This window comes from Gymnoscopelus braueri (assembly GCF_963280865.1).
Source record: "Gymnoscopelus braueri genome assembly, chromosome: 7".
Taxonomy (NCBI): domain Eukaryota; kingdom Metazoa; phylum Chordata; class Actinopteri; order Myctophiformes; family Myctophidae; genus Gymnoscopelus; species Gymnoscopelus braueri.
The window spans coordinates 17,700,265-17,727,018 of record NC_137608.1 but is presented as its reverse complement, the minus strand read 5'-3'; the positions used below and the strand labels follow the sequence as shown (position 1 = coordinate 17,727,018).

Sequence of the window (26,754 nt, the reverse complement as noted above, 5' to 3'; positions counted from 1 at the left end):
ACGATACAGGTTAATTTAGGACGATACGATACGTTTCGATTCATTGATTTAGTCGATACGATACATGAACGATACAGGACAGGTTAATTTAGAACGATACGATTCGATTCAATGATTTAAAATCGATATAGTAACTATTTATTTACCCAAAAATTCTGTGTGAAAAATAAATACCTGGATACTGGATATAAACCCCTCTTTCTCTTTTTTCTTCTTAAAAGTACTTAGTATTGATCAAATTGATTATTTGCATTGCAAAACGATTCGATACGATTATTTGCATTGCAGAACGATTCGATACGATACAAAGTCAAACGATACGATATTTTGCTGTTTGCATATCGATATAGTAGATCGTTGAAAATTCAAAACGATTTTTCGATGCAGTTACTATATCGTTACACTTCTAATAATTACCCAACAGCATGGCCATTCAATGGTGCATTATTATATACTATAATAAAGCCAGCAGAGAAGCAATTATTCATATTAACCTATAACAGACTATGGTATTTAAACAGTTTGACCGTCTGCATCTATTTAGAAACTCTTTGGATAGCGTCAGCAGAGAAGCAATTATTAACCTACAGTATATATATAACAGACTAGCGTATTTTAACAGCAACAGTTGACAAACTGGTGCACAAGACTGCTGTGTCCATCAGATATACAGACAGAGACTTACCCCCAATCCAACCCTTGATGCTGAGTGCCAAGCAGGGAGGCATTGGGTAGCATTTTTATAGACTTTGGTAAGACTCGGCTGAGGATTGAAGGCTGACCTCCCTATCTCAGGGCAGACACTCTAATCACAAGGCCACTGAGCTGATGCTTATACTGCTGTGCTGTGCTGCTAAAATACCTGAATGTTCCCATAGGGATCAATGAAGTTCTGTCTGTCTGTCTGTCTGTCTATGAATTATTGCTTTGGGAATTCTGATGAGGCTCTGTAATAATCAAAAGCGATAAGAATCAAAGCAGCTTCTGGACTTCTGGCCCATTGATACCTGTTGTAACCTATACATCTTTATAGCTTTCAATCTGGGAAAGCATCTGTGTCATTTCATGTTTCCATCTGCTACAGAGGCTGAGAAATAATTTGACAATTCTGTAAAGTTTTTCAGAAAAGGATTTAGAAGGCGCTTTTTGAATCGGCCTCAGGTCTAAATGGGCTACTGTAGCTACTAGGTAGGACACTGTAATTGTTGTTTTAGTCCCCCCATGTTTTTATGATGTAAAGTTGTTTTATTTATTTTTTATAGCTGTGCGCAGTGACAGATAATCACCACGGAATCATGTGATTCTTTTCTGTAAGAATGCATATATTTCTAGAAGTTTGTTAAAGGAGAACAAACTAGTGATTTATTTTTTCTTAAAAGGATCCCTGTATAATAAGCCAAATATGCCTTAATACATTATAATTGCCCTCTATACAAAATGTAAAATTAAAAACACCTTAAATATTTTATATATTTTAGAAATAGTTCATCTTTCACTGAATAGGGGCAATGCCCGTAGTACGTTGATGATGTCATTTGCCCGTGTGTGGTCTAGCCCTATGGAATTTATGGAATGCATGTGAAAATAAAAAAACACTTAATACTTCCTAAGGTTAATATGCGCATCACATAAATATTTTAAATATGTTTTTTTGCACATACATTCCATGAATTCCATTGGTCTAGCCAGGCCTCTGTGATTTTATGTTTTATTGAGACACAGGACGCTAATAGGGGAGCCACTTAGAAAATGTACTTGGTCTAGCCAGGTCTAGGTCAAGATCCTATAGAGCAGTGGTTCTCAAACTTCTTTAAACCACGACCCCATATTCTTTTTGGCAGGCGGCTCAACCATCCTTATCTCTGGTCACAAGAATGTTGTGTAAGCAGTATTAAAGCACCAACCTGCAGTCTTTCTCCAGGCCCTTGGACTCGTCGGTGCAGTAGAAGAACTTGCCCTTGAAGAGCTGCACGGCAATGACGGCGAATATGAACATGAAGAGCAGGTAGACGATGAGGATGTTGAGCACGTTCTTCAGGGAGTTGACCACGCAGTCAAACACCGCCTGGATACACACACACACACACACACACACACACACACGCCACACGCACATGCGCACACACACGCACACGCACACGCACACACACACACACACACACACACACACACACACACACAGGCATAAACGGTCACACATGTTGTGCATAGATGCATCAAACATACGGTATTCACATATTCACTTTTTTATTTTTTTTAAAGCAAAAATGAAAACCTTTGCCAATTTTCTAAATTGTTAAATTGTGATATATTATCAAACTTAAATATCAAACATATCAGACAATATCTACAATTCCCAAAAGGAAATGTGTGTATTTAATTCAGTCTGACCAGGAGCAGGGATAATATAATGACCAGAAGGGGCGGATATCAAAAGCAGAGGCAGAGGAATGGAACCAAATGGACCCATCCATTTGGTTCCATTTGTACACTCTTGAATTAAATGAACGCTGAAGATTTTACAGTGTAGATTGGGGTCCCAGAGATTTAAAAAAATAGTATCAAATGGGGGTCCAATGGACTAATACCTATCAACCTGGGGGTCCTTGGAATCAAAATATGCTTAAAACGCCACTTTTGTTAACCACTTGAACCCCCAGCATCCATATTCTGGGGGGAACGTCCGTCAAAAATAGCCGATCTACAAGCTCACAACGTGTTGCGAGCTTGTTGATCTGCTATTTTTGTGCAGGGTGAAATAAGACCGTACCAAATGCACTCTTTACAGGTCTGTTTTATCGAGTATAGAGGGTTTAAGTGGAACTGAATTTGCAGCTCAACAAAAGCTAATTCATCCTAGTGAATGATGGAGGACAATTTCAGGAAAAAATGTAATCTCTGCGATACCATTATTGTGAGCGTTTTTTCTTTATCACGATAAACGATAATAACGATTATCGTCCTCTCTGAAGTAGCGAGGGACCAATCAGGGCCCAGTATGCAAATATGAGGCGGGTTTTTCACCGGCATTGCTTTTAATCCGCCCCCTTGGAGATGCAGGTTCCATACAGAGATTCCAGACTAATATCTTCGCAGTCATATTAGTCTGGCCATGCCAGGCTAGGCCAAGAGGCCAATAAAAGCGTGATAAAAAGCGTCTGCTAAATGACTGTAATGTAATGTAATGTCATGCAGTGTGGTTGAGGAGCCAGACAGAACCTTGAGCTTGGGCAGACGTTTGATGGTCTTCAGCGGCCGCAGCACACGCAGGACCCTCAGAGACTTGATGGTGCTGATGTCCTTCCCTTTGCTCCCCCTGTGCAACGCAAAAACACCATTACACCATGGAATTATGATCATGATTATGATGGAACTGAGATCGTGTCAAATGAAAAGCCTTATTTAACCCATTAAGACCTGAGGCGATTCTTAAAAATGTTTTCTAAATCCTAACAGTTTTTTGAAAAAAAGAAAAAAGAAAAAAAAATCAAGATTTTTCAAAAATAGCAGATCTACAAGCTCATAGCGCGGCACTCGGTGACGCGCTGTGAGCTTGTATATCTGCTATTTTTGAATAGTCAAAGTATACAATCTCTAAAATGACACAGGATGCTGTCCCGGGTTTTAATGGGTTAAACAGTTGATATACATAACAAAATGTGCCAATTCACAGCTTGTCCTACTTAACCGATTTAGCCAAATTGAAGACAAAGAAAAGGCAGGAATTTTGTAGATCTACACTTTTGTTAGATGCTAGCGCATCAAAGCACAGTAGCATAGCCAAAGCTGGCAATTCAATTACCGTTAACACAAAACATTCTAAAAATAAATGGTATATACCTAAAAAAAAACGTGTTATAGACCTAATAGCCATGAGCAAGCTAGAATTCTACCTAGGAGTGTAAACCAAAGGAGAACTATTATAGTATTACTTGAAAGCAAAAGAGCGGTTTCTTTTTAAATAATGATTAAACAATGTTTGTAAACCAGCCTTGATGAGTGTAATGTACAGTAATAGGTTACAAAGCGTATGTAGGACATTATGTTGAACATTGACGTTACCAAGCACTACACACTTATTTACATTACAGATGAATTAGTCGACTCACAATTACAGTAGTGACATGCCTCTCCAAACCATTCATCTAAGCAATTCATGTAATCCTGGATTACATGAGCTAGTCGGACAGAAATCGACATATTGACCACTTAAACCCACTTGTAGATCATCTAATTAAAGCAAAGAGATTTTGGTGTGGAGGGAAAAAGGAGGGTACCAAGTACAGACCCCTGGGGTCGACGAAGTATATACTGTACAGAAGGGTTTAAGTGGTAAATGCATGCAAATTATATTTATTCCACAGCAAGTTTGTTTGTTTTCTACAGGAGCTACATTTCGACACTTTTTCTCCATGCAAATGAGAACAGGATGAAGGAAAGGTGGTGTGGTTGTACTTCGAGGGCTCCTGAACATAAAGTACAGAGCTTTGAATGGGACTGCAGATCTCCTGAGACCAAGTTGCCTTTGGAAGGAATATACATCGACTTTTTGGAAAATAAGCAGCACCAAAAAAGAAAAGAATACTTTGAAAAATAAAAAAATGAAAATAAAAATGTCCTATTTCTTAGTTGTTCATCAATCTATCATTGTGTGACGAAAACTATAACTGTGTCCACTGTTCAGTCGATTATTTAGTTAGCAACATTTACATAATATTTATTTTATACAGAAGCTAGCGTATAGCTTTGAAAGCAAAAGCACCTGAGCATAATTAATACCGAACACAGTCACACAATGGTAAATTAATTGAACAGCTTATTAGCCCAAAAGTCAACACATTCCTGAGTGTCAAATTGTGTTAGCAAATACCACTGAAACACTAGATGGCTGGGGTTCACCACATCAGGACAATTCATATCATGTCTAATAACTCATTTTTGGTTTGCATTCATGGCCTGATATTCTATAGCTAAACATTTTTCTTTACTGCACCAAATAGTTTCTCCTTGCAAAAATGTACAGCCTGTCCAGGGCTTTGTAGGGAACCTGTTCTCATTTCAGACTGCAAGGTTCAGACTACTTCCACCCAAGTAGCCTGGAAAGAACTGCAAAAAAATTGAAGTTGACTCTTTTCTGAACATGCTACAACAAGCTCCTTCAGCCAGACCAATGATCCAAGATCAGAACACATGTTTGCAGAACTTTGTGCATTCAGGACCAACGTTTCTATTCAACAACCTGTAATCAGCTGTACAAAAGAAACCAATATGTTTCTTTTTCAGAGGGAACCAAAGCAGTTTTCATACACACTTCGCTTCTAGCCTATACGCTTATCTTTGTCAAATGACTGTCATACGACAAAAACAATGCGCTTTCAACAGAGAAAAAAAAGGCAGCTGAAGATTTTCAGTTAATGTACATTTTCGTTTGATAAAGTATAAATTAGCCTTAAGCCAGTAGTAGTAAGATACTGCCAACCCAACCACTTGAACCTCAATATCCTTATTCTGGGTGGAACGTTAGCCAAAAATAGCTGATCAACAAGCTCACGGTGTGTTGTGAGCTTGTAGATTTTTGGCAAAGAGATTTGGTCTAGACTGAAAAAAGCAGTGCAAGTTTAGAAGGTTTAAGTGGTTAAGAATTCCTATCTGTTCATTCTTTCATCCTGGACAGTCCAGTCCATTTTTGTGAGCTTTAAATACCTCTCCCCCAAAAATGCAAACCACAGAACTGAAACTCCAATTTGGGATGCCACTGAGCATAAAAGGCCAATAAAATAAAGCTAAATTGGGTTACAAAAATGTAAAACAAACATTCTGTTGGCTAACTGAGTTGACACTGAGTGGACCATCAAAATAACATGAATTCATGGATTGGACGGTTGCTCCCCATTCAACCAGGATGGTGAGACAGGATAGAAGAAGGAACTAAGGAATAAAACGTTTAATAAAAAGAGGGAACCTTTTTTTATTTTCCCTAACAGAATTTAATTAAAATGTCCTGCTTCCCATATGAAAGTGTTATATTATACTTGTGCTGAATCAGCATTTCAGAGAACTATGAAAAAGGAGCAATATAACGACAAACAGACAGATGTGCACCGAATAAAATAGAACGATTTCACAGGCTGTGGAGTGCTACAAAAGAAGACTTATTTACGATCTACTCTTTTTCTTGATTGAGATAAATATAGAAGAATAAAGTTTTGGGTTGACTCGCTTATAGCTACAAGGTCACTGCAACATTATGAAATTACATTACTTATAAAAAGAAAACAGTGCCAATGAAAAAGAGGCCGTTAATGAATAGTCAAACAGTTATCACCGGAGATGATTATCTTTCACTACAGCATCTGCATGTCATTATCCATACAGTATGTGTTCTGGGACTAAATATAACAACATTATACACTTATTGCTTATTAGAGCTTACCTACGGTACGGTACCAGCTCTATCCGACCAAATGAGTAATCAGTCATTGCATGATCACATGCGCCAACTTTTAAGCAGGCCAGTAACGCCATAAATTGACAAACAGCGAGGTCAGCGAGAGAATGATTCAATTGGCCGACAACAGCGACAGAACCACATACTGTAGCATCAGTAAACCTTTTTCTGATCACAACAACTGTCTGTTTTCTGCCTTCCAGTGGCATCCACCCTGACATCATTTCATACTTATACAACCCAACTGTAAAATTGTGGGGTATTCCCAAACATCATGGCAACCACGTGATGAATCATATTATGGTTCCTGTCTTCTCCTCTCTCTCTCTCTCTCTCTCTCTCTCTCTATGGCCCCCCGGGGCCCCTTGCTACTAACAGCTACATGCAGGAAGTTTCATGCTCTGATGCACATTAGTCTAGCATGCGGCATATTAGGGCCTGGTGCTCTTTATGTCAGGCGCTCACACAGTTAAACGGGGGTAAAACCCCACAAGATATTCTGATAGCTTTCAAAGAACCCACGAATATGTTGAAGGGAAAAAAAGTAAAAAGGCAATGTGACATGTACTGTAGCCTGTCATTGGGAGTGGATCACAGTTCTGGCACTTTACAGATGTGACAAAACTCCGGGGCATTTAAATTGATAATGTGGACAAGGCTGGGGATCACACAACTGTTCATCATCTTTCTGGAATGGAACAAAGATACCACCCCCTAAAAATTTAAAGATCTATCATCTACCGCCTCAACACTACTACTTTTGTCATTTTGGTTGCAGATAAGGAGTTGCATTTGAAAGCTATCGGACTATCATTTGAAAAGGTTCCTGTTGTGTTGAAAATACATTTGATTCAGTGAATAATGCTTTTCTTTCATCATAAACAATAGATGAAACTATTCTAAGCAGAAGAAGAATGAGAGATAGAGGGGGCAGAATTGGGACAAAAGGCAAGGGGTTGGGGTGCGAGGGTGGTGGTGGTGGGGTTAGATGGGGCATAGAGGAGGGGGTAGGGGTAGGGGATCCCCACCTGGTCAAACCTTGTTGCGATCTAATAGGGGGAAACAGTGATAAAACACAAGGCACAGCACAGTTATGGACCCTTCACACACACACACACACACACACACACACACACACACACACACACACACACACACACACACACACACACACACACACACACACACACACACACACACACACACACATGCGCTTACACACACGCACACGTGCACATGCACACACACGCACACGCACACATACACATACAGTAAAATCACAGGTAGCGGACAGGCGGACACAGCAAAATGAAGAACGCATTTGCATCAATTGACAAAACACAACACGACAAAACTGTTTTTGAGTTCTGTGAATGAAAATAGATGTACACTTATGTGGAGCAGATATTTTGTTATTTGGCAGCAGATGGTTGGGGGAAACTGCAGGCCAAAGTATAGACTAGCTTTGGCCATAATGAACAGATAATTAAGAGTGGTTGGAAGACGAATGTGCCTGTCATTCCTGGAGGATAGCCTATCGCTGTCTGCCATTACTTGAGGAACTTCAGAAAAGATATTGTACAGTATGCTGCTTAAACGTTCAGGCTTAAACACGAATAGTAAAAGAAAGTAATATGGGGTATAATAAGCAAACTGCTGACATGACAGAATAAAATTACCGTCTTGGCTGCAGATTCTTCCATAGACAAGAATCCGCGGCCAATACTGTACATCAATGGTTCTCAACCTTATATGGACCAGGGCTCACTTGAAAACCCTCAAAAGGCTGAGAATCACCACTCTACATCAGCCAACTACTATATGACATCTTGAGAGTTATAACACATACAGGTCAATGGAGACGTGGCACAGCAATACACATGAATGAAATGACAGTATGGTCATAGAGCAGTCAACCATAAAACCCACGAGGTTGACACCATACGGTGGCTAACGGTCCGTCTCTATGTGCATGCTGGGATCGATTAGACACCATGAGTACTCCATGCCCTCCAGTAACGGCTCGGCCCGCTACATTAGTGAGCCTGCACTGAATTAATAATGGAGAATGTGAAATTGATGGTATCATTCCAGTGCAGTGCAGCACATCCATTATGTGGCAGTGGAGCACTAGTGGAGGGTGCCGGGGTGGAAATGGTTCCCCGTTGAAGGCGAGGGTGGAGGATACAGAGTGATGAACAGATGGAGGTACACTATATAGCATATACCCCCCCATGGCGAAAGAGGATCTATCTACAGTAGCTTGAAGCAGTGTGAGAATTGAGAAGATGGGCTGATGAACGAAGGCGATGAGGAATGTACTGTACAGTCCCAGGCATATCATTGCGTGGATGGAGCAGCTGCTACTGCATAAAACAGCCATCTTAATGAGCCATTTCCTCACATATTAATTCTTCAAATAAATAAATAAATAAAAAATCCTTCCGAGAGAGAGTGCAAAAATTATTCTGCTAATGGGTGATTTTACACTTCAGTCAGCCAAATTCAGATTCTCACACATTTACAAGTGACGTTTACAAGATCAGTTGGTTTCCCAAACTTTTACATGGCAAGGACCCCCAAATGGGGAAATGGCTTTAATTTATTTTTCACATTAACGTGTCGCATCGCGACGTGTTGAGAGCATTAAAATCGTTTTTTATAGCCTATACACATAGCTTGTATGGGGGTCCCTGGCACAAAATATTTTCAGATGGGGGGGGGGGGTCAAATACATTTGGGGGTCCTTGACAAGAAAAAGTTTGAGAAACACTGGTCTAAACAACAGTATGCGATGAAATGACTTGTTGAAATGGACTTTTTATGCAGTTTGGGCCATGTTAACTCGCTCTCTCTCTCTCACTCACTCACTCACGCACACGCACACGCACACACACACACACACACACACACACACACACACACACACACACACACACACACAAATGGACAGACAGGCAGGATGAGAGAGAGGTGAGAGAAGGCCATTACCCCATGAAGCTCCTTCAAACGATCCATGGCATTAAACAGAGGAGGTCAGAGGGGTCAACAGCACATACACAACGCAACACAACAATACACAACAATACACAACTAAACAACAGTTCGTCACTGTCGGGCGGAAACCTTGTATATTCAAAACCGTTACTTTTCAGGAAATGGAAAAAAATAACATGTGTTCCAATGCATCCAGTGTAGTTATTATTTAGTCACAAGCTCTTGTTAATACTTTTCATTGGTTAAATATTTCTAAACGCCGGCCCGGACCGCAGCCTGACAGCACATCGCGGGTTCGAGTCCCGATCCCGACGGCCTTTGCTCGGTGTCACTCCCCATTTCCTGTCAAACTACTATCATATACTAAATAAAGGCATAAAAAGCCCCAAAATGAATCTTAAAAAAATATATATATTTCTAAACGTCAAAGACACACTTTCACTTTCATAGATTTTCAAAAAACAAGTATACGACGTGTTGTGAGCTTGAAGATCAGCTATTTTCGCAAATTTTTCATGAAGCTCTTATACGATAAAGTAGGAGTAAATAAATAAAATAAAATAAAAAAGTTGAAATATGGAGATACAAGGTTTCTGCCTGACAGCAACGATTACAGGTCATTTTTGACAAGTGATGTCACACAACAGTTAAAGCATGAATTAGACTTTTCAGTGACAAAGCTCATCCGTTTACCGCACGGTCATTTATGCCCCAAAATAGGATTAGATTTTTTTTGGGGAGTTTCTCTTTGGATTGAAGGTGTTTTACACATTCCATTCCCATTCATTTGAAATGGAAGATTATTATCATGTTGGCTCCTTCTCTGTTTGTAGTGTTTAATGATGACATCCAGATACTGTATATACTGTACACATTGAGATAAACACACTCACCTGACCCAGTATACAGTATAACAATTAAACACAATGTCCACCTTTAGAGAATAATATGTCCTCTTTAGCGTTGTTTATAAAATACGAATCCTATGTTAACTAACATTCGAACCCGGGTCTCCCAAGCAGGAAATCCTGCATCAGGTTTCCCCACAGAGAAATATACATACAGTACATATGACGGAAAATGTTATTGTGGATTCAATGCCATTGAAATGTTAAACACATTGTGAGATGTAAGAGAAAAAAAGAGATGTTAAACTTACGTAAATGCAAAAGCCACCAGTGCCCCACTGACCACTATGAAGTCCAGGATGTTCCACAGATCTCTGAAGTATGCTCCAGGGTGGAGTATCAGCCCCAGGTCCACCATCTACAAGAAACACACCACATGTCAATGATGGAAAGTAACTGAGTACATTTACTCAAGTACAGCACTTAAAGTACCACTTGACCTTTTCAACCTATCTTAACGCGTCACATCACTTGTAGATCTTCTATTTGAATGAGTAAATAATCTGAGAACTTCTTCCACCACTGACCACAATCCACTGCTATCCCTCATCTCACATTAGCCAGGAAGTATAAACTATTTGACTTAAAATTGCTTAAATTCATCTGTAATTTTATTTCAGTTTAGTACTATAGCGGTTTCATACAATTTAGTATAACAAATTCGTTGCTGATTACGTTAGCATAATCCATAGGAAGAGTGCAAAAAGTGGAGGAAATCAAATAAGACTACTGTATTTTATAATAATTAAATAATAAACAGACAGCTTATACTCAGATATGGTTGCACCACCACATAATCGGCATAATCATTTCCATGTTGAGAAAGGTTCATACATTTTGCAACAGATTTTGAGCATCAAATATTAAATATGGCGTATAATACATTATTGATTTTGATGATTGGTATCAGTCATTGTCAGTCATTTCTTTGTGTATATACGTTTTTTGTCCTATCTGCCCCGTGCAACTTTTGTTTACAAGGCCTAAAAGCCACACAATTATTTGTATGACAATTAATAACTAGACGCGTCGCAATTATGGGAAATTGCAAAGTGTGGTTGCGCCGACGCCGGTCGCAGGTTGCCGCCGCCCGGACTTGAGGAATATGCTTGGAGGAATACCATCGGAGGCCGCGTGACGTGCCATTTGAATTTGGTGCTGATTGGATCCTGTGTTCGTGATACATGGCGTTTTGATTTGAAGAAATAGGCCCCTCCCACTAAAATAAATAAGCCCCTCCCACAAATGTAGCGGGCCAATGACATCGTCATGTCACTCCTGAGATCACCTGCTTTTCAATTTGAGAGGAGTGATCCCCCCAAAAATCATGTTTTTGCATCAAACGGTTACGTTTTGCACAGTTGTGGCGCCCCCTATGGGTCAAAGTGGAAATGCTTTTGGGGATTCGTTGAGTAAACCACCCTCAACATGTCATTCAAATTTGGGATCGATTGGACGTTTCGTTCGTGATTTTTGGCATTTTTGGTAAAACGGGCTCCTCCCGCTAACTTTGGAAGCCAATTACGGACGAACGGTAAGAACTATCAAAATGCCGTTTGGATAGATTTATCGCATGGGTCCATAGATGACCTGTACCGATTTGTGTGAGATTTGGAAAAGATTTGTAGGAAAAGGAGAAAAAAGTGTGTTTTGAAGAAAATTCAAAATGGCGGAAAATCTATCCAGACGGAAATGGGCGTGGCCTATATGGGGAGTTGCGTTGTGACCCAAGGAATCCAGGGGAAAATATTTTTTTATTCTACGACCTACACTTCAAGAGTTATAGGCCAAAAGGTAAAGTGGGCTGTTATAGCGCCACCATGTGGCCGACTGGTGTGATTCTTTTATTAATAATTTTGCAATAAACTATTAACCTCCCCTCCAAGTCTTGTAACTGTAGCCCTTACGGTTTCCGAGAAAAAAATACTTGAATGGGAGTTTTTGCAATTCCCATTAAAGTGGATGGGGAAATTTAATACACTAATAAATCAATATCAAAAAATCTATCTATACGGAAATGGGCGTGGCCTATATGGGGAGTTGCGTATTGACCCAAGGAATCTAGGGGGAAAAAGATTTTGATTCTACAACCTACGGTTCAAGAGTTATAGGCCAAAACGTAAAGTGGACTGTTATAGCGCCACCATGAGGCCAACTTGTGTAACTATTTTTTTAAATAATTTTGCAATAAACTATGAACCTCCCCTCCAAGTGTTGTAACCCTAGCCCTTACGGTTTCTGAGAAAAAAATACTTGAATGGGAGTTTTGTCATTTTCCCATTAAAGTGGATGGGGAAATTTAATGCACTAATAAATCTATATAAATTAAACTATGTAACCAATCTCTTAGCAAAATGATAGCCATCGATTCCCGGTGAGGCCGGTCATTTTGACATATGGCACTAAATTGGGAAAAATAAACTGTGGGAGGAGATGCGGTCTAAAGTATTGTTTATCTACGTAGAAACTTTTGCAATAACAATAGTCTGGTTGCCCATTCGGGCAACCACACTAATCAAGTAAAATGTCATAGCCCTACGTATAGCAGTAACATGACTGCAATAGCAATGTAATATTGCTTCTATAATTTATATCTGATCTGTGCAATATAGATGATACATGACGTCTCATAACACATACTGTACACGTCCAATACTGCTCAGGCTGCCAATTAGCCCGACGTCTCAATAGTCTGACAAATGTTAGATTAGTGTGAGGTTTGGTTTCTGACCCCCGTGATTTGTTGTTATTGTTATTGATTGGTGATGTGGTCCAACAGAGTCAAATCTAGAGTGTTAATTTAACTTTAGGTTCTATTTTTTACCCTATCAGAGTTAAATGACTGTACTATGGATTGTACAGTGTAGATATGCCATATGAACTAATCTCTTTAAGTTGAACACTTTCCGTCTGTTCATTTTGTTTCTACCACGATGGGAGTATGATTCCTGGTGTTAATTAACAGCGTTGAAAAAGGACCATAATGGTCACAGCGCAGGGCCAGCCTTTGGCACTGATTCTCTTATGGCCATCCTTCATACTGGAGTACTTTCAGTGAACAGGAGAATCTAACTAATGACTTGCTCGGCATGCTGCCACCGACTGACTGCAGCCAAATGCATATTATTTTGACATGACATGAAAAAGTTTGAGAACCACTGTAATAGGATACATACCTTGATCACCATTTCAAAAGTGAAAACGCCAGTGAAAACATAGTCCAAATACTTGAGCACCTGCACAGGGATACAAACATCTCAGGATGAAAATGTACACTGGACTGCATCCAAATGGAGCAAAACTAATTATTCTCCTTTGCTTTTCAACAGCTGTTCCAAGATTCTCACTCGGATTGACTTTCTCTGAGCACCTGTTGTTGTTGTTTTTATTTCTGTGTCCTGGGACAATTTGTACAATTATGCAAAATGAGTGTTTGTGTTTTTATTGCTACAGAATGTGTGTGCTGTGCTTGAGTGGGCATATATGTACTGTATGGGCACTGCAGGCAATGCAGAACTTATTTCAATGAATACAATGAATAACGTGTCTGTCAGGTAGAAACCTGATATGTCCAAAACTGTTCAAAACTTTTCAGGATTCAAATGAAAAAATAGCAAAAAAGCAGCAGATCTACAAGCTCAAAACGCATCGCTTCACATTCACATTTTGAGCTTCATGGTAGTATGATCAAGTTCATTTATGCATTCATGCACCATGCATCTCCCGCAGTGGCAGGAGATGCCTGGTCTCCTCACTCTTCCATTGATAAAATGTTAAGAGTGGATTTACACTAGAAGTAGTACTGCCTGAAGCTCATAACGGAATATCTTCCCTGGCCAAGCGGGGAATTACCCTCTTGGTTGAGCAGTAGATGTTTGGTCTCTCACCCATACCCGGGTCCAATCCAGGGTATAGGACATAACAGTTATGGATTGCGGCTTTAAGCACTGGCAATAATACATTATCATTTCATAATTGATTGATTTGATTAGATTTTGATATGAAATAATTGAATTCAGATGCTTAGGATAAAGCATTTAAAATGTGTAGTGTGTGTGTGTGTGTGTGTGTGTGTGTGTGTGTGTGTGTGTGTGTGTGTGTGTGTGTGTGTGTGTGTGTGTGTGTGTGTAAATGGTGCATTTGCAGAGCGCTTTTATCCAAAGCGCTTTACATAGATTGTGCATTACATTCACCCATTCACACACACATTCATACACCGATGGCGGAGGAAACCATGCAAGGCACCAACCTGCTCATCGGGAGCAATTAGGGGTTCAGCGTCTTGTGTGTGCGTGTGTGTGTCTCACCTGGTTGAAAGGAACATCGGGCTGGACGGGGTCCTCCGCAGCCAAAGCGATGCTACTCATTGCGATCACTAGCAGAATACACATCTCAAAATAGCGTAGGCCAGTGATGTAGTGACACAGCCTCCTCACCCTGGAGAGAGAGAGAGAGAGAGAGAGAGAGAGAGGGAGAGAGGGAGACAGTCAAAGAAAGAACTGCATATATTTTCTATAGATCTTAACAGCAAGCACTGTGACCAGCTATTAAACCAAGAGATTTCACTGTCAGTGCTTGTGAGGTCCTGACACTGTGGCAGTTATGGTCTGAAGGTGCACAGACTGTCTATGACTGTGTGTCACACCAGACGTGATAAAAATAAATCACATGTCTTGAATCGCGGGGAAGCTTGTCATTTTCGGTTGACGCTATATTTTACCCAGCAGACACTGGCTGTCACTCTGTTCACTATGGGGAAAATCAATGGGTTGGGAAAATGTTCCACCTTTACAAGTTACGCAATTGGCACCGCTCCGGGCAAAAAACGAATAAATCGTGTCGTCCAGTGTGATCACATCTTGAGAAAGTCACACCTTTATTAAATAAAAATGTTGAACCATAGATACGGTAGATACAATTGATGGAGACATAAGAATTTAACACAACATACAGTACATACGGATGGACACACAGAGAGACAGGAAATGGCAGGAGATAGAGAGATGGGGTTAGTTCATGCAGCAAAGGGTCTAGGGTTTGTTTCAAACCAATCTGGGAACCCATTGGCAAAGTAAAGATTATTTATTTATTTATTTTCTATCTGTCTTGAGAGATTAGTTTCGAATCGACCCTTAAGCACGTTCAACCTTGTGTCCCTATTTTGGGCATGTCATTAAACCTTTGACATTTTCCAAAAGAAAAAAAGAAAATATATTAAAAAAATGTCAAAAAAAAGCTCGTAGATCAAATATTTTCTCTATTTGTCGTACAGCAAAGTACACAGGGCTTAAAATATTAATACAACGATTTTCAATGGAGATAACAGCAGAGACACCCTGGTGGCTCCAACCAACCAAAGTAAATGAAAAATACAAATGGGAGTGGACTGCCCAATATACTGCCCAATATCTGCTAATGTCGTGGTGTAAATTTCATAGATTATTTATGCTGCAGTAGCCAGAAAATGATTGCACTATTCCAAAGAATTATTCCACTATGATTTATGAATGCTGAACCCAGAGTAGATCTTAACAGTGACCAGCCATTAAACCAAGAGATTTCACTGACAGTGCTTGTGAGGTCCTGACACTGCCTGTGGCAGTTATGGTCTGAAGGTGCAGTCACACCAGACGTGATAAAAAATAATCACGTTGCTTGAATCGCGGGGGAAGCTTGTCACTTTCGGTTGAAGCAATATTTTACCCAGCACACACTGGCTGTCACTCTGCCTCGATGGGTTGGAAAAAATGTTGCACCTTTACAAGTTACGCAATTTGCACGGCTCCGGGTGAAAAAACGGAAGAAATCGCGTCGTCCAGTGTGATCGCACCTTGAGAAAGTGCTCCACTTGATTACATTTAAATTAACAGTGGTCAAAGTAGTTTAAGCAGTTCATTTATTAATTGGTCTTTATCATTATTTGCTTAGTAAACTACTGTAAATAGGCTTGTTGTTGAATAATAAAACTTTCTTAAACAGAGATTAAATAGATGGAATGCGGTCGATTCAACTCACATATTGGTCTGTCCAAAGACGAACATGGAGCTGTAAGGCAGGATGGGTCTCGGTCCACACTGGCCCAAATCCTCTAGGGTCTTCTCATTGATGGGCATGGTCTCACAGTCCATACTACTCACTGTAGGGAGGGAAGATGGAATGGACATTTAACGGCTTGATATACTTACTGTAACAGTGTGTGGTGTTGCGCACCAAAAATAGCCAATCTATAAGCTCACAACGCGCCGCAGAGCAACGCATTGTGACCTTGTAAATCTGCAATTTTTGATGTGCAACACTGCTGTGCAACTATAAGTATAAGTCTGGCTTTAGTTTACAACTCAGCAACATCTACAAAACGTGTCTCAAAATAAATGCAAAATGGTCTATATCCCCAGTGGTCTCGGTCAGCTACTGACTCGGTATGAAGGTGGTCTCGCCCGGGGAGGTGATGGTGACTGGGGGGTTGTGAACACCTGTCTGCGTTCCGGTCCGTCTGACGTTCCTCTGGTTGTCAGAGTCTTCAGGCCTATCAGAGGGCCACTGCTGGCCTCCGGGGGCCAGCTGAGGTGAGATGGCCAGGGAGTCCCCCTCAGAATCTCCATACCTGTCCCTGGGAAGAGTTTTATTGTGTGAGGAGAAGAATATTGAAACAAATTGGTGCTCTTCGATTGATAGTTTCTGACGTAAGCAGGTCATTATACTGCAGAGGCCTTCAGTACTGTGACTGAGACAATCATTTTTTATCCAAAATTTTTGTTACAGGATTAAATGTATGTTCTACCTGCCGCTGTAGTGGTTGAACAATAAAACTGAACAGGAACAGATATTCCATAGGTTTCAAAATTCCCTGCCGAGTGGCTGGTCACATTATTTTGTCACAACGCTTTTCATTGGTTAAATATTTATAGAACTCACAGATAGACTTCACCAAAAATAGTGGAAAATATACTTTTGTGTGACACTATTGTACGACGAAGTAGGGCATTAATTTACGAAAGAAACATTAAAAAGTTGAAATGTGAAGGTAAGTAACTGGTACCTGTTACTGTGAGTTCTCTCTCTTTCACTGGCATCCTCTCCCTCCATCGTGGACTGGACTCTGGATCCATGGGTCCTGTGCCTCCTCCTCTCCCCGTTGGTCCCCTTCTCCCCCCTCGAACACCTCTCGCCGTCCCTGTTGGACGAGCGTCCGTCCTTGTGTCGGGACCTGCGCTCCCCCCTGCCGCCCCCGCTGTTCAGGGTCCCGTTGTTGCCCTCTCGGTTTTTGTGCGAGTGATGGTGCCGATGCTCTCTCTCCCCTCCCGTTCCACCCCCCTCGTCGGCAGAGCTCTGGTGGTGGTGCCTCCTGCCTCCGTCTCGGCTGCGAGAGCGCTCTCCCTTCCCGTCCTTCTCCCGGCTGCCTCCGTCGTGATGGTCCTTGGAGCGACTGTGGTGAACGTGGTGCCTCCCGTCCTTGCCCGTCTCCCCGTTCCCGTTCCCGTTCGTCTCTTCCCTGTCAATTTACAATTTAGGCATTTAGCAGACGCTCTTATCCAGTCTTATCTTAGCAAGTGTGAGATCGGAATAAGGAGAGTAAGCATTAGGGGTTATTTGGTTAATATCGCGATATATCGTCCCACGATATATTGCGATATTAAAACGTGACGATATGTATCGACGTGACGTCATACTGTATCGCAATATCTTTTCAATATTTGTTTTTGGGGCTACTGAACGTTAGAGGAGTTCTTACTGTATGGTGTGTGTGATTTCAAATGTGAGGTTACCATAATCACAGTAATCCTTAATCATATTCCATCATATTCAAGGGCTTTTGGAGAGAAATGAGACACTCCAGTCAGTTTCAGTTTAGAGCACTGCAGAGGGCAGGTGTGTGTGTCTGTGTTCAGCTGGCGCTCGTTGACGCTCGTTAATGTTACAGGCATCAAGGCAATTATGATTCTGCACTGTCAAATAGGCCGACATCTAATCTATAGCATCAAAGCCATAGATTTTTTCCAAGGGACCCTCTGTTGCTTATAGATATTCTGTTCAAGCTGTTAATAACTAGGCTACACTTGGTTGGTAAAAGTCCACATTACAATCAACTATAGGATACCAGGTAATCAACTATAGGATACCTGGTAATCAACTAGTATAGGATAACAGGTAATCAGGATTACCTGTCTCTGTCTCGGTGGCGGTGGTGCCGTCGGGGCTGCGGAGGCGGAGCGTCATCGGAGGCAGCGGCGGGGTTCTCGGCGTCCTCGGGCGTGCGCGGCTTGTGGTTGTGATGGTTGTGATGGTGGTGCTGGTGGCCGCCTTCCTGCGGGAGTCTTAACAAAAAAATAATTGAAAGTACAAAATTATTAAATATGGCTTGTTTGGCCATAGTACTATTATACTTAATAACTTAATTAAGTGAATGATTTCTTAATTAAGTCAATCATTTTGTATTCAATCGTTAATCGCAGTTATTTGCACGACACCTAATTGGTCAACTGGCCCTTACCCGTCACGGGGCTCCACCACCAGCGGGCGGTCCAGGTGGGTCTTCATGTCGGGCCGGATGTTCAGGGCGGCCGACAGGAGCAGGCGCTCCTCGGGCTCCAGCTCGCTGTACAGCGCCTCGCAGCTGGCACGGTTATGCCTCCGCAGCTGGTTGGCCCTCTGTTCCCACACAGACATGGCCTTCATGGACCTCTGCTGCTCCTTACTAGGGGGGGGGGGGGAGTAAAGAGGGTAAACATCAGCATTACTGAAGTTTAGAAATGAGAAATATAACTTTTTTTAATTTATTTTTATTGTATTGTGAATGAGGTCAGTGTTTAAGTCCATTTCATTACCAGCCCATTGTTACCGTCAACATACTGGAACTGACTTTGTCATTTCTAGTGGCGAAACCGTTTCCAGTAAACTCAAGTATAGCTGTGTATGAATTACTATGAAGGGTGAAAGATACTATGTGCTTTACAAGTTTAGGGTCTTCTGACAGTAGCGCACATGAAAACAGAAACAGTCGATGATTCTAGACCTCACAATGAAAAACATACAGTAATCCCTACATGCTGAATGACTACATGCTGAAATATATGGCCACAGTGCAATGGAGCTGTCAGCACAGCAAGCCACTGGGGCCAATCTCCTGGACACTCTGGAGAGAGCCCGTCTAAGGGTGTGCCAGAATAAAAGCCAAGCATATATGTTCTGACATCCTGCTGCTTTGCCCTGTCAATGTTTTTGCATAATACAATACTTTGCAATGGCTGAATGCATGCACATTTGAGATGCCCTGCTGTTGCTTACCTAGCCTTTCCAATGGCATTATATTGTATATAATACATGGCACCTCTTCACGTGCTATATTTTCAGAGGCGTTCATCACTACTAATGAAGAACTTTGTAACTACTGCAAATTAAGAGGAAAAGCTTGCTTGCTTCATTATGGCATTGCTTAACTAGCGTCCCTATTCTGAGGTGACTATTTAGTGAAAATAGCTGATCTACAAACTCACAAACCTTTCGGCAAAGATACATGCATATTTAGTGTAGAGCGAAAACAGGAGGGGGCCTGGTTTAGAGCCCTGGTGGACTCCGGTCAACTAAAAGTATGTATTGTTTAAACTTTAAATGGTTAAGGTCTGATCGCTGTTGATTCTTCTCACATGTAGGCCTACTCTATAGCTCAGCAATGTTACATTAGCATATGCCACACATTGCTCCTTATTGAGATTATGCAAAAACTCAGCCCTGAGCACGGCTCTATCCACTACAATGTCATTTGGTCGTGGGTGGGTGGATGGAAAGACCAGGCTGTAGTCACTTAATTAATTACAACGTCCACATCACAAAGTATGCCACATGATGATAATGTTGTTTTCTGATTATGCCATGTTGTTTGAGAGTATGGGAACATGATCATGTATGGTTGTCACGTACTTATATATTTATATACATGGTATTTCATATAATTTACACATATAAACTGTATGGCCACGTCCTTATAGCAGCAGTTTTGTTGTTTTTACCTCAGGTAGTGGTGGTTTGGGGTGCAGACATAACTCCTACAAACACATGAAGGGAGCACATTGAAAGAAACATAAGGACAGACTAGGAAGCAATTTCAAATGACAGGAATAGTTTAAGCAGACAGCCTGACTTAAAAAAAACACACACAGCTAGAACTCTTGGAAGACTGACTGAAAGACAGAAAGATGATAAAACGCAATTTAAAAAACAAAACTTTCACAGAGAGCAGAGGGGTGAAATAACAAGGACCGGAGGTAGAGGCTGACTTATTGAAAACTCACTATAAACTGCTGCAAGTGTTTAGCCACTTAAACCCTCCATACATAGTCAGCTAGACTTGATTTGACATAGTCCGCTCTTTTTTCCCTCTACACCAAATCTCTTCGCCGGATATAGCCGATCTGCGACGCGTCGCAAGCTTGTATACAGTAGATCGTCTCTTTTCGGCCCCAACACATGCTCGGGTTCCAAGTGGTTAAACGTCATTCTGCCAATGTGGCTTGTGCCAGCGACTGTACGTGAAAAGACCAATGTTTGAGCGCTTCTGAAGCTGACTTGTTGTGTGTGTCAGTGTCAGAGTAAACAGATATCTGTCAGTCCCGTGTGGAGGGAGGGAGCGACGCGTTGGTAATTCGTCTGTCTCTATACTGCTGAGTCACTCGGCGTCTGCTTCCGTTCCTACCGAGCTATTAGGGAGAGGAGCCCCTCTTAATCTCTGTCCTTCATCTCTACAGCACAGGCCTAGAGCCAATGAGGAAGCACTTTGACATACGCACAGAAAAATAAAGGTGCCAGCTGGAACCAAAACTGGTTCTTCAGAGCGATAGCCATAGAAGAACCATTTCCAGTTCCAGAAAGAACCTTTTCAGACCTAGGTTCTTTAAAGAGCCATTTATTTTTAATGGTTCTATAAAGAACCCTTAACCACTTAAACCCTCATTGACCAATGTCTCCCCTAGGGCTTTATACTTGGTCTGCTTCTTTTCTCACCAAATCTCAGCATTTAAGAACCATTATTTTTCTGTGTGTATATGGCACCACAACAGCAGTGGGCTTAAGAAACTCAATCACCACGACAAAGGCAAATACAGCACAGACACAGTATGAACGACAACATAACGTATCCTTGAGCCCACCTCAGGTATTCAAGGTGGGCTCAGGTTCAAGTCAATGGAAACACATAAATAAAATAAATTGTCTAAGAAAGATTAGTTCAATCAAATCACCGTAACATGAGAACAGACACAATACACAGACAATTACACGAATAAAAACACAAAACATAGACGGTAGAGGTGATGCAAAAATATGAACACATGCACAGACATTCCCATCACGAGATATAGAAACAGAAACATTCAGGTGCAACATTCCTCTGTTACAATTCACCAATGAAGGAAATCAAAGAAACACGTGATGGTACGACCCAAAGAGAGGTCATGTGGGGGTTAACACAGGATGGTATGACCCACCCATCCCCTCGACGCATGATTCCTTTTCTACATGGCGATTAAGTGAAGACCCGTTGTGATTGGCCGGTAGTTGCTGTGATTGATAGTTCTTAACCTCACAAAAACTATGCCTAAACCTAACCTTAACCCCAACCTTAACATCACACTGATGTAACATTAATTTTGTCAGGAAAAGCACACCCACGGTGTGATTAGAAATGATCAAGATTCACTGGCTGAGAGTGATTTTGGATGCCATTTGAACCTGGGTTTACAGGCGGGTCTTCGCGTAGAAAATAATCAGGGCCTGTGGGTGGATTGGTGGGCGGAGGCGGAAGAGGAAGGAGAGAGCGATGATTGTCGGAGTCAAAACGACATAAATTGTAACAGAGAGGTTAATAACTCACAGTGAGCTAACGCTGCAGACGGATGAGCTGCTAGACTGTGCACCTTGACCGTGCGTGACAAAACTGTACATGCACAAACAAACAAACAAAAACAAGATGGGGGGAGGGGGAGGGGAGGAACATCACAGGGAGAGAGGTCAGAGAGGACAGAAAGAGACAATTCTCAGTTCAATTCTCCACCACTCTCTCTCTCTCTCTCTCTCTCACTCTCTCTCCCATAACACATCACGTGTTAACTCAACGGGCAGCCTTGGTTAAAGGAGCACTTAACCCATTTTCAATGTAATTGGTCCTCACTAATGCTCATTATACGATGGCCGTCTTCTTCTCAGAGGAGGGCTGTGGACAGTTCAGAAACCATAATCGGTGACATTATCGGTGGGCACTGCAGGATTGGTCATTTAAAAAAGATTTCAAAATTGTACACATTTTTATTAATGCCTTTTATTTCAGAGTGCTAACTTTCCAGGAATCCCCATCAATGATGTCACGGTATAGGCGGGTTTCTGAACTGTCCATAGCCCAGCGATGAGATGCAGAGCTACTAGATGGAAATGGTGCCATCTTACGATGAGCGTTAGTGAGGACCAATCATATGAAGATAAGGTTGAAAATGGGTGAAGTGCTCCTTTAAGGAGAACAACACTAAATACTGAAGGAAAAGAAATGTCACTCAGTGCTCGCTTTGAGACTTTTGCCCACCAGCATTCTGTCGGTTAGATAAAGATGCTTTCATTGGGTGTGAAACGTGGAGGGCAAAATGTCTCAAAGCCCCTTAGTCTAGCAACAAGACAGTCAATGGAGAGACAGACTCTAAATGTAACATGCTGAAACGGAGACATAATTTAGCATTAACACAAAGGTAAATACATTTAAGAACAGAAAGGGTTAAAAGACAACGCTACACGTTTTAAAACCCCCAGTGATATGGACGACATAGTGTGCTGTATATACCTGTTCAGAAGGGAGAATAAAGATTATACTTCGTTGCACGCCAGTGTTGCACGCTCTGAAAATAGCCGATCTACAAGCTCGTTGTGAGGTTGTAGATTGTCTACTTTCAGGGCATGACAGAATCGTAGGACGGAGTATAAATCAATCATGACATCATACATTGTTGTGGGTGGAACATGACAATAAACAAGGACAACCTAGAGGCGTGCACAGTTGAGTGGTGTTACGTGGCACATCACTTAGCTTTCAAATGCAATCATCTTTCTACTATGAACGGTTCAGAAGTTACTGTAGTTATCTATGACAAATGTGTTAATCGAAAACTGACCTCTTGACTTTTGACCACCAAATTGCGCTATTATCTGTCTGATATTCAGCTTAGAGATGTACAGTATTATATCGTCGCTGTTGGGTGGACACCATGTATGTCCAAAACGGTTACTTTTCAGGAAATGGAAAAAATAACCTGTGTTCTGATGGATCCAATGTAGTTATTATTTAGTCACAAGCTCTCGTTATTATTTTTCACTGGTTAAATATTTCCCACAGACACGCTTAACCACTTTCACATTCACTTTTAAAATGTTTCAAAAATTGTTAATATTTTCGCTACTTTTATGCGACGTTCTTGTACGAAGTAGGGAATTAATTTACGAAGAAATATAGAAAGTTGAAATATGGAGATACAAGGTTTGTGCCCGACAGCAACGATATAGTTTCATGGCCTTGTGTTGTGATTTGATGATCCAACAGTATAGTACAGTGTCATTGTGGACAAAATGACATACACACACACACACACACACACACACACACACACACACACACACACACACACACACACACACACACACAGACACACAGACAGACAGACAGACAGACAGACAGACTCATTACGCTAGTTTTGCAATAGCTTCACAGCTACTAATAATAAATAATAAATAATAAAATGCGTGATGTATGCACTCATAGTGACAATGGTAAATGATTTAGTTATAGCTGTCGTTATAGTGTTTGGTGTGAACGACCCTTAAGTGTTGAAAATAATAAGCTGTCAGTTTTGAAAGAACATCAATGAATTAACCTCTCTTTAAAGGGTACTTTCCTTTGGACCCCAGGGGGTCCGGCAGTCTCTTGGGCTCCAATTTGAAAAGGGCTAGCAGAAAAACGGCGTGGGTGGGAGAAATCAACTTTCACTTGGGCTTTACGAGCGCTCTAATGGCACTGGAACAACCGGTCGTCGTTACACAGTTATCACATTATTTGACATTACTTTTACCCTGTGATCTGGTAAAAAAAAAAAAAACACCAGGATTTAACAAAGCTTTAGATAAAACAATAGAAGAGAAACAGAGCACACAAGAAAACATACACCATAATAACATTTATAATGTGCCGTATTGATAAAGGAGCAAGGTGGGGCTGTGGAAAACTAAATGAACCACTACTACATGCTCATCCCCTTACAGATTACATCTGTGAATTAGACCTACATCTAAACTATTTAACTTTTTAGTCAACTTTATACATTGATGTTAACCATGCCATGTCATTTTTTTTAAGATATATATTTTTGGTTATTTAGTCACAATTGTTAATACTTTTCATTTTGAAAATATTTATAAAACCCACTGACTGACTTTCACTTTCAATTTCAAAATGTTTCAAAAGTATTGAAAACTATCAGATCTACAAGCTCAGAAAGCATTGTGATGCGACCCGTGTAGCAGCGCGTGAGCTTGTAGATCGTTACCGTCGCTACTTATGCGCAAAACTGTTGCATGGAGAAGTAGGGCATTCATTTTGAAAATATGGAGATACAAAGTTTCTTCCTGACAGCAACAATAACGATGTCAACCTATACCTTGAGACTGTCTACAGTACGTTCCACTACTAGCTGAGAAGATGAGTGACGTTGTGACTTACGCAGTGATGGATATGTTTGCTGCTGACATGGGGCTGACCTCCTTCACCTCTTTGGCCTTCTGCATGGCTAGCTTCTTGTTTATGGCCTCCTCCTGTTCTTCCTCATCCTGCACAGCATGCAAGAGTATGCACCAACACACACACACACACACACACACACACACACACACACACACACACACACACGCACACACACGCACACACGCACACGCACACGCGCACACACACACACACACACACACACACACACACACACACACACACACACACACACACACACACACACACGCACAATGATGGTGTAAAAAGTTAAGACCAAGACCTCTATCACTGGACTCACTCGTAACCAAAATCAAATCCGGGCAGTGTCTTCCTCCCAGTTCCTCTGTGTCAATAACGATCACACCAGGTAGAGTGGACTGCCCTGTGCCATTAGTTAGCACAGAGATTTGACATTTCCAAAACCTCCAACAACATTTCATTTAAAGAGCAAGGGCCCTATCTTGCACGCCGCCTTACCCCTTATGCCTAAACTTATTAGCCATATTTGAGTATTTTGAAAAACATTTTAAAATAGTTCAACAAGCCGATCTACATCGACACGTTGTGAGCTTGTAGATCGGCTAATGGGTAAGGCGCGCAAGATGGGGCCCCTGATGTGCATGTCTCTCAGACTGTATAAAAGCAAAGAACTTTCTTTGAACTGTCAGAAAATGTACGCGAGCACACACACAAAGACACAAACAGACACGCGCGCACACACACACACACACACACACACACACACACACACACACACACACACACACACACACACACACACACACACACACACACACACACACACACACACACACACACACACACACACGTGGCCTTGGCAATGTTTGGCAAACATCAGTCATGCCAACCACCCCCCCCCCCCCCCAATTCTTTTTTAAAAACTAAACGAAAAACTAAAAGGCCAGACAAATAACACAAATAAAAACAGTAATATTCACTATCCAATTCAACAACCATAAATTTAGGAGGGAGGGGAAATTCCGTGTGGTGTTTGATTTAAGGCAAGTGACTTTTATTGACACACGCTTGGGATAATACGGCCCACTGCCTTGGGGTCTCCCAAGGCAGGGAGCAGGGACAGCCTGAGGTGGAAAACAAGTGCACCGGCTGCTCTGTGCTGTACCTTGGTGAGTTCCTGGGCATTGGCGAGGTTATCAACAGCAATGGCCAAAAACACATTGAGGAGTGTGTCTGTTTATTCGGCAGGCTCAGGAAAAATTATAAACCGATCAATAAATACAGAATCAATATTTATGCAAGCAGCTGTTCTTGTAGATTCTAAATTCTACGATAAATCATTTCAGTGTGGTATGTGGCTTTGGGTGCGGGCTATCTGAAAGCCACAGAGGTTAATCGATTCCAATCAATAAGGGCAGGATACAGTTCCCAAACAGAGTGAGGACGATGAAATAAACGGAGGAAAACATTCCTCGATGAACACCCCCCTGGGATTCAATTCCATGGTACATCACCGCATTCCAGTCTTCCCCGGTTAGAATCTGAAGAGAGAGGCAGAAGCAGGTCTCAGGGTTGATCTTAAGAAATTTTTATTTTGTACCTATCAATTTTTGAAGCGATGGGGGAAAGAAGGA

The 26,754-nt window shown here is 41.3% G+C and overlaps 1 protein-coding gene across 1 annotated transcript in view; it reads right to left on the bottom strand.

The window, feature by feature from the left end:
- cacna1ba (calcium channel, voltage-dependent, N type, alpha 1B subunit, a) overlaps positions 1–26,754 on the bottom strand; it is a gene marked incomplete at both ends in the record, with an annotated part of 140,790 nt that overhangs the window by 34,684 nt on the left and 79,352 nt on the right. Inside the window, 15 exons of the mRNA XM_080433501.1 lie at positions 1,905–2,065; positions 3,220–3,316; positions 10,605–10,711; positions 13,530–13,589; positions 14,661–14,790; positions 16,369–16,489; positions 16,770–16,963; positions 17,393–17,845; positions 18,516–18,668; positions 18,845–19,048; positions 20,361–20,396; positions 22,220–22,282; positions 25,100–25,206; positions 26,286–26,353; positions 26,544–26,661. Of these exons, the coding sequence (XP_080289627.1) occupies positions 1,905–2,065; positions 3,220–3,316; positions 10,605–10,711; positions 13,530–13,589; positions 14,661–14,790; positions 16,369–16,489; positions 16,770–16,963; positions 17,393–17,845; positions 18,516–18,668; positions 18,845–19,048; positions 20,361–20,396; positions 22,220–22,282; positions 25,100–25,206; positions 26,286–26,353; positions 26,544–26,661 (2,072 nt within the window). The remainder of the gene's footprint in view (positions 1–1,904; positions 2,066–3,219; positions 3,317–10,604; positions 10,712–13,529; positions 13,590–14,660; positions 14,791–16,368; positions 16,490–16,769; positions 16,964–17,392; positions 17,846–18,515; positions 18,669–18,844; positions 19,049–20,360; positions 20,397–22,219; positions 22,283–25,099; positions 25,207–26,285; positions 26,354–26,543; positions 26,662–26,754) is intronic.